The 9,736-nt window shown below is 33.9% G+C and overlaps 1 protein-coding gene across 1 annotated transcript; it reads left to right on the top strand.

Moving 5' to 3' along the window:
* Positions 1-392: 392 nt before the first annotated feature.
* LOC123655060 (cytochrome P450 4C1-like) lies at positions 393-9,454 on the top strand. Its single transcript, XM_045590898.1, has 9 exons — positions 393-399; positions 1,692-1,802; positions 2,469-2,654; positions 3,612-3,808; positions 4,392-4,455; positions 6,366-6,558; positions 7,416-7,567; positions 8,087-8,266; positions 8,888-9,454. The coding sequence occupies exons 1-9, from the start codon at positions 393-395 to the stop codon at positions 9,058-9,060; spliced, it is 1,263 nt and encodes a 420-aa protein (XP_045446854.1). The 3' UTR covers positions 9,061-9,454.
* Positions 9,455-9,736: the final 282 nt, after the last annotated feature.

The following is a 9,736-nucleotide window of genomic DNA, read 5'->3' as shown; positions in this document are numbered from 1 at the left end:
CATGACACCACCTTTCGTTTAAAAAAAAAGAATTATCGAAATCGTGAATTTAAAAAAAAGCTAACCTAACTATTATTAATAGACCAGTAAAAATTTAACAAAAATTAACAAGTAAAAGTTCTATGGTTCATAAAAAATTACTGTCGAATTGAGAACCTCCTTCTATTTTGGAAGTCGGTTAAAAAGGTGTCTCATCTTCTCGATTAGTTCTTCAAAAGTTGTTTATGTTTTCAGACCGCATTTCGACTATTCGTTATTTGGCTCAACAAGCTTATCAAAACGCCTACGGAATCGCCAGCTTCTGGCTCGGGAGCTTTTTCTGTATCGGTGAGATGCTTTTATTTTTATCCTTAATACACCATAGAATTGGCGTTGGCGCAACTGTCATAGCAATGGTTTGTGGCTGTTGCGCTAGCGGTTGCGGGTTTGATTCCCGCACATGACAAACATTTGTATTGGCCATACAGATATTTGCCGTTGTCTGGGTGTTTGTGCAGTCCTTGTGGTTCTCCCCACCGTGCCTCGGAGAACGCGTTAAGCCCTCGGTCCCGGATGTTATCATGTATACCTGATAGCGATTGTTACTCATAGTAAGAAATATATCCGCCAACCCGCATTGGAGCAGCGTGGTGGATTAAGTTCTGAGGCCTATATACAGCAGTGGAATGTTACAGACTGATGCGTAATACACCATAAAAAAGCACTACGCAGTCCTCATGGACGTACCCATTGGGGGGTCATTTTCCTCACCCTGGCTCAAAGTCAATAATTGATGTTTTAGATTTTAATAAAGAAATTTTAGGTAGATTTCATAAAATCGTTAGATGTTATTGAAGTAGTGTAGATAGTGAGAGTAAATGGATAGTTGCAATACACGAGGAGAACTTAATTTTCAACTAACTATCGATAGTTTTACATTTACTTGTTTTGCCCCCCTTTTCAAAATTCTGTGTACGCCCATACATACATATCAGGGTATTCTTTTGACAGTTTTATGTTGTACTAATTATAAAGTATTATAAAAGAAAATATTCTATATATAATACTGTCTTACCTCAAAACTTCTTACCCACCCTAAAACTATAAAAACGACAATAATATGTAGAAAAAATAACAATACTTTGCTTTTAGAAACTTTTGTTCTTATCTTACCTCACAGGTTACACCACACCACTTTTAAATGCTTATCGAAAGCCCAAATGCCAATTTTTGCACTGTCTTGTCCATAATAACAAAATTCCATACTCATAAGTGGAAAACCTCTCATTCTATTCCTTTACGGAGGAAATTTCCTAAAATATTTTCATAGTTGACGTTTTCTCTAATAAATTACCTTCGACATTCAAATATCAAAATTCGAACTTCAAAAATCTTGTACTTCTTGAGGTTTTATAAGTAGTAAGTAAATGAATTAGATATCAAAAAAATAATTACGCTTACCAACATAAAAAATTGTGCGATTTTATTTTATGTTACCCACATAAACCAAAAATCGACCGTTCCAGCGGGGATCGAACCTGCATCTCCGACTGACCGTGTCGATGCTCTAGCCAATTATGTAACGATGTACTCGCTAGATCGAAATTTTTGATATGATGAAAAATTGTTTATAAAAAATAGTGCCAATTTGTACTAAAATAATAAGTCAAAAATTTTGAGTAATATAATTAAAATACAATATCTATTTTCAGCTATATCAGATCCCGAGCCCGCGAAATTTGTGTTGAAGACGTGTCTCGACAAGGGCTCGATGACGCTTGTCTTTCGTCACATGGTCGGAAATGGCTCGATATTTGCACAAGGTGAGTAGAACTTTTGTTGATTTGAACGTTATGCAAAATCAAACAAGAACCTAACAGTAAGTCAAACATTTTGGTTGAGGAAAACATTAATTGGCAGTTTATATGTTGTAGCCGTATGTAGATATTATTTCATAGTTGTTAAAGGATCGAAAAATTAGATGTATGTTATGATATATGTATTTCAAGAAATCAAATTTTTAACTATTTAGAAATCTGTAATATTATATAAGTTGCTGCTTTGATTTCCGATTGGGGCATATATTTACATTTATACAATTACTTTCATCTGGTCATTGTGTCTGTTGTCGTGGGTCTCCTCGCCATGCCACAGAAATCAAGATGCTCTTATAAAGCTCTCGTTAATTATCCGTCTACGCGCAGTAAAATTCATTGGCGGATTAATCTTTTACATTTTTTACCCTGAGTCCACCGATCAGCAAAGCTAGTATGGTTATGACCTATTTTGGATTTGGATTGTTAAGAATAAATTCCATATTCAAGACAAAATTTCTCTTCTGTGTTAGAATTACCTTTTCAGCACGCGATTATTTTGTATCCAGAAAAAGTCATAATGTAGTTTAATTCGATTATTTTTGTATCATACTTTTAGTATCTCAAAATATTAAAACATAGTATTATATTTAAGTAAGTATATTAATGTTTTAGAAAAAATATGGCGCGTTCGTCGCAAGATAAATGCGATGGTCCTCGCTCCGCGACACGTCAATAAGTTCACAGATGTGTTTGCAAGAAATAGCCAAGTTCTTGTGGAAAATCTGGCTAAAATAGCGGGGACTGGCGATGTTTCGGTCTGGGAATACTTATGCAACCACGTCATCCAATCTGCGTGCGGTAAGTTTTCTGCACTATTCTTGTTGGACTTTATTTTGTATGGATATTGTTGTAGATTTATTGAGTAAAGTTGAACAGGTCAAGTGAAATATCAAAACTTCTATATACATAATATTTATAATTCTTTACGATGTTCTCAATAAAGGGACGATATTTTTATTATTTATCGAAATAAATCAGCTAAAATGTAATGCGTACAATATATTTTAAAATAAAAAATTAGTTTGTTCAAGTAGGCTTCAAAAGTACTTTTTATCTCCATTTTTAAAAGACTTCCAAAAAAGGAGGTTCTCAATTAGACTGTATTTTTAATGTATGTTACCTAAGAACTATTTACTGGGTGGACCGATTTCGGTGATTCTGCATCTAATCGAAAAGTGGTGCTTATCAAGTGGTCTAATTTAAATTTCATCGAAATCTGATGTGTAATTTTGAGTTATTTCTAATAATGCGTATTTGCTTGACAATTTTTTCGTCCACCGTCGTATGTATGTATGTTACGTCAGAATTTTTTACTGGGCGAACCGATTTCGATAATGTTCTTTTTATCAAAAGCTAGTGTTGTTTATGTGATGCTATCGCCGATTTGAGATGCAGTTTCTGTAAAGAAGGAACTTTGCAGTTACTTTTTTTTAAACTGTCAATAATTATAAATTTAGCCATTAGCTACTTGTATGAACTATAGCAATACTAAGCTCACACATCTTCGTTATTGAAATAATCTTGAATCTAAGTTATGGCACAGTTATTCTGTGATCAACTTCATATGTTGTTCAAGTAACAATTACGATAGTAAAAGCTTCGCTCATGATAAACGTATATACTAGTATAGTCGCCGTGAATGTTTGTCCGGGGCGTTAGCACTTGTATGTTTAAGTTCCTAGAAACAGAATGTCATTTTGTTCAATATGATTTTCGCATGTAATTAAAAATATTTATTTTGAATTATGTTTTCAGAAACAACTCTCGGCGATATCGTGAATCTTCATCCGAATGAATTCCAACCGTTCTGCGAGGCGTTCATGTCTTATTTCGACAACGTGATAAAACGCTTGTGCCAGCCGTGGTTGTACAACATCAGCCTGTACAAGTTACTGCCGGAGGCCGGCAGACAGTCGGCTAAGAAGAAAATAGTGTGGAGCTTCATTAATAATGTAAATATCATACTTAAGAGATTAATTTCAAATTGATGATCAAAAAATTTCAAAATGATTATTTCATATTCATTCAATAATAAAATGTACACAGTAGCTTACAAATTAAACAGTCAAAAATAGTTATTAAATGTTGGACGAAGTTCAGTGCAGTGATCAAGACTGTAGCGCCAGTAGCCGCGGGTTCGGTCCTCATTCATGACAAATGTTTGTTGAGACTCTAGGCCTTAAAAATGTTTACTTCGGTCTGGATTTCTAGGTTTTTTTTTGCGTATTTCTGGAGCCCATACATCAGAATATTCACTTATATTCTTGACAACTATTGAGAGTGTTGTATAAAAACAAAGAAATGCGTTATGTAGATGGATATTCTAGCATATACAATAAATAATAATAGCTACGTAATTCCTTAATTAAATAAAACTGATATTCTTTAAAAATATTTTCATTTATTTCGTAGCAATTGATAAAGGCAATGACAAGTAATACCCACTTTATAAGCTTCTTGTTACAGCTATTTTGTTGGCCTCTAACAGAATAATTGTACGGTTCGAGTTATTAAAATGTGAAATATTTGTTTCAGCTCGTTATAAGAAATAAAGAAATATTGGAAGGAAAAGGGGATGGTCTCACTGAAAACAATAATAGTAAGTGTATTTTTATATTATTGTTACTTTAATGCGTTTTGTTTTTTGTGCAATCATGCGTATAAAATAGGCGACGTGTTGCCGCAGTATAATAAATCATGTGTCTGGAAGGGCCAGACTTTCGTCATTTCATAAAAGCTGAAAATCCTCAGCGCGTGCTTCAAGCACCGGTAGAAGCAACTGCCAATTATGAAGTTTAACTTAAATTTGCCAGGTACCAGGTATCAAAGTGGTACAAAATCCGCCCCCGCGCTGGAGGGTATCCGTGAAGGATTTTCCCCACGTAAAAAAAATGGTTGACCTGATTTCTAATATTACTTTGAACAAAATATTCAAAAGAATATTGCTTAATGAAATGAAAAAAGTTAGTTGGCATTTTGTACGCCTTTGCGTTGCGTTGGTTTCTTCCTAAGCCTCTATGAGTCAAACTTCATATTTAGGAGCATGTGCTGAGAAACTTTCAGATTTTATAAAATGACCAACGTTTGGCCCTCGCGGGCTCTTGGGTTATTATAGCAACTGGTTTATAACAACGGTCGCGCATTCGATCCCCGCTCTTAACAAATATTTGTATAAGACATACAAATATTTTTCGTGTCTATACTGCGAGCTGTTGAGGGTGAACCATTTTTTTATCTATTCATTGCACGGGTACCTTGTGTTGATATAAAAAGGGCTTAAATGAAAACCAAAGTTTAAATAAGGCTAAATTGAGAACCTCCTCCTTTTTTGAAGTCGGTAAAAAATATATGAATTCTTAATTATCTTTTTTAGCTTTTCATCTTAATACTTAGTTTTGAATTTTCATGCAAGTTTAAATTTATAATAGTTTAGGATTCTGCTTTTTATTAATTTATTTTAAATAAATAAATAATTAGTCATACTCATTTACTTTGAATTTTTGGACGTTGTTCGTATCACAACATCCGAGGATAATAAAAAGTATAATTTTACATACGACTTTTTTGCATGTTATAAAAAAATGTATATTTATTTATAGCAAGTCACACTAAGTATTCAGAAAATAATATCAAAATATTTTATAATCTGATTATGTAAATATTATTTATTACATTCGTCGTGCTTATCAAATATTTTTACGACTACTTATTGCTATTAGTAAAAAATATAAATTTGTTACACCTATAATTAATGTTTTAATTATTATTATCTAAAAATACCGCCTTTAGTTCGATAGATATAAAGTCAATCTGTTCTAATTTTACGAAGATTAATTAATATGAAACCATAGCATAGCCACGATATTATATTACGTTAGTAACAGGACAAGAATACAATTTATTTTTATTCTTAATATATTTAATTACAAATAAAACGTATTAGTTATAGCTTATTAAGTTTGACCAGCGTATAGAATAAAAGTATAATAAAAAATATAATTAATCGCGATACAAATTATATATAAACACATCTATACAAAATTATTAAGTTGTGTGTTTTTATAATCTGTAATGTCCGTAAAATGTTTGTTATTTTATTCCAAATTATTTTGCAAACTGTATTATTGTTATAATTATCAGTGAAAACTTGTTTGGAAAATGTATTAGTGCTATGTTGTGTTCGAATGTTTTTTTAACCGACTTCAAAAAAGGAGGAGGTTACTCAAGTCGACCGTATATATATATTTTTTTATGTATGTTCGGGGATAACTCTGTCGTTTATGAATCGATTTTGATAATTCTTTTTTGTTAGAAAGGAGATATCTCTAGTTTGGCCGTCCGCTGAGTAAATATATCCACACCTCATCTACGAGCACATACATATGTAAAAAGTTATTGAGTATGTCACAGAAAGAATTAGAAAAAGTCATTTATTATCATAAAAGCTTACAAAGAAATATAACTGTACCGTTAACTTAAACAGCATAAGTATTGTCATTTTGTTTTCAGATACACGCGCTGGTGATACAAAGAGTTTACTGGAATTATTGATAAAGTACTCCAAGGGGTACTCCGACACCGAGCTGCGTGAAGAATCGTTGGTGCTACTTTTAGCTTCAATCGACACTACTGTCTCAGTGGGTGGCTTCGCATTGGTGCTCCTCTCACAACATCAAGATGTTCAGGACAAAGTCTACGAAGAGTAAGCATTATTAGGTTTCTACTTGTATTTGCTCGCAAATGACACACTTTCCTCAAAAAGTAGTAATCAGATCTCGATGAAATTTAAAAAAAACTACATGGCAATTATTAGCTTTCGATTAAAGTAAGAATCATCAAAATAGAGAAACCCAGTGAAAACTTATGCGGTTTAACAAGTTTGGTTGACAAAAAAACAGATAAATACGCATTATTAGATATAACTCGATAAGTACTTGTTAGATGTCAATTAAATTTAAATGGGTCCACATGACAAACAACAGTTTTTGATAAAAAAGTAATCATCAAAATCAGTCCACCCAGTAAAAGGTTCAGCGGTAACATACAGAAAAAAAATACAGTCGAATTGAGAACCTCCTCCTTTTTTGAATTCGGTTAATAAAGTATGTATATCCTTATCCTCTATCTTTGTCCTATATCCACAATATTATGGCGACGTCCTACGTCGAGGTGAATTCTTACTAGACGCCCGTAGGACCAATATGTTCCACGAAGCCCCGTAGAGTTTTCCAATTTGACGGTCAATGTCCCGTACCCAGTTTTCACTTCCGGTGAAGCTGTTAAGACCTAACGGGACAGAGGTCAATGTATATTTGCCAAGGAAAAAATATTTAACCATATTAGTCAACTGTTACACAGACATTTAAAATATCTTGGAAATAGATAGCCGTGTGCGTATGTTCATCACATCATCATCACATCAGCCTTTCGCAGTCCACTACTGGACATAGGCCTCCACAAATTCACGCCAAAAATGGTGTAAACTCATGTGTTTTGCCCTCTGCTTGCTGTGTTTTTGTGCGCATGTTAAGGATATTTATTCATTTATTTATCTGACAGGATTCAACAAGTTTTAGAAGATTCTGATCGTCTGATAGGTATGGATGATGTGAAGAAGTTCAAGTACCTGGACGCTGTCATAAAAGAGACGATGCGCGTTTATCCCACGACACCGTTGATTATGAGAAAGTGTAAAAGTGATATAAAGCTACGTGAGTATCAAGCACTACAAGTAAACTACTGGTGGGTATGAGCGAGAGGCATTGATTGAAATCACATAATTATGGAGCATACCATTTCCAAGCTATAAAAAAACCAGTCACACAGAAGCCTTTTTTTAAGTTCAGTTGTAAGTCGGTTTCCTATACCTACTGCTGCTTCAAGTAAAGTTGGACTTCTTTACGCACGTTTGACTTGGGAAGCAAGCTGGTGAATGCGTGAAGAGAGTGTTACGAAGAGTGTGATCGGCCGAGGCGAACGGAAGTTGAGAAGGAGATATAAGTTAGTGAAGATAGAAAGAGAGAGAGTTACGTTTGGTATATTACTGTAAGAGCAACTAAAATAGTTTTACTTCCGTGGTGTTGTCCAAAGCACACTTGTTTTTTTGTACATAGCATAGCAGTAGTAAATGTGAATTAATGTAACGGCTCTCGTGTGTATCCACGCTGTTTATGATATTTTATCAAAAACTAAATCATAAAAATTACTTATAATTATAAATATTCCTGCAGCTTCCGGCCTGGTAGTAAAAGAAGGAACTCAATTAGTCGTAAACATATATGGATTACATCGCAACCCTAAGTACTGGGGACCGGACGCAAACCAATTTAGACCGGAAAGATTTTTGAACGCCACGCCTGAACAACTGAGCGCTTACATGCCGTTTAGCTCCGGACCCCGGAATTGTGCAGGTGATGAAAATATTTTTTATATACCGATAATAAATTTGTCCCATAGAAATAGCATTGGCCATGAAATTTCATAGTTTCGAGTCGTTATTTAAGAATGGCTAACAACTGCACTGAATCAGCGTGACACATTAAGACGACCTGGCGAAGGGGTGTTCAAACTTAATTTAAGCCTATATGGTCTATATGTCATTTTGTGAGGCCTGTCCACCATCATTGGTGTGAAACACTTGTGTTCTCAGCAAGAAGCTGATGAAGGGTTCACACTACTCTTGTATAGAAACCTATACTTGTATTCCAATTTTAGATTGTTTCTTAAGTTCCACCTTGGAACTTAAAAAGCCGACCGGTAGCGGGATAACCATCCAACTGCTGGCTTTGAAATACACAGGCCGAAGACGGGCAGCAGTATCTTCGGTACGACAAAGTCAGCCCTGCGGTCACCAACCCGCCTGCCCAGCGTGGTGACTATGGGCAAAACACACGAGTTCACGTTATTTTTGGCGTGGACTTGTAGAGGCCTATGTCTAGCAGTGGACTGTATAAGCTGTGATGATGATGATGATGACGACGATGAGATTGTTTCTACTCAGCTCGTTTCTTTATTGCATATATTCTTTACAGGTTATCGAATCGGCGAGATATCATTGAAAGTTATCATCGTTTCCATCCTCCAAAAGTTTCGACTGAAGCCGTCATCGTCCTTCACTTACGATGAACAAAATCCCTTGCGCATGAAACACACTCTAGTAACAAAACACGTCGATAATTTTCAGTTACAACTGGAGCGTAGATAGTTCTTATAGCCATAGTTTAGTTTTACACCTCGACCAAAGTGATTTATGTATTTTTTAGAATTTGTAGTCCTATGAAGAGAAATGGAGTCAATATTCAATAATCTTTAAGCTAATATTTATTATTTGCGATTACTTTTTAGGTTTAAGTAATGTAGTTGAGTTGTTTACTTGTTTGTAGGTTAACTAAAGTAATTATGTTGTATAGTGAATAATGTAATTGACTGTTATGGTACTGTTTTTTTGTAAAGTTAGTTTCGAAAAATTAAATTATATTAACATTTCTAAAAATGAGAAGAGAATAATTTTATTTATTATTAATCAAAGAATCAGCTGTGAATTTTATATTTCCAGTGTTAAAAATGTAATTTTATCATAACTATAATTTCTTAAATAATCAATGTTTTTTATTGTTATATTACGATAATTTGTGTTGTATGATGGGTTGTCTGGAAGAAATGACTAATTAGCCATAAGTCCGCCCATTGTACTTCACTGTCTGTAACTATCTTTATGCTTTGTTTGTAATATATTTGTGGTGTACAATAAAGTATAAAATAAATAAATAATTTAATAATGTGTATGTGATAATAATTGGATTAAGTTTAAGGTCCATCGTAGTATAAAATATATTGTACAAAATATAGTAAATAGTAGTAAAAGAAGTTACAACTTTTTG

The sequence above is a fragment of the Melitaea cinxia genome, chromosome 7 (assembly GCF_905220565.1).
Source record: "Melitaea cinxia chromosome 7, ilMelCinx1.1, whole genome shotgun sequence".
In the NCBI taxonomy this organism is placed as follows: domain Eukaryota; kingdom Metazoa; phylum Arthropoda; class Insecta; order Lepidoptera; family Nymphalidae; genus Melitaea; species Melitaea cinxia.
This window is presented reverse-complemented; position numbering and strand designations above follow the sequence as displayed.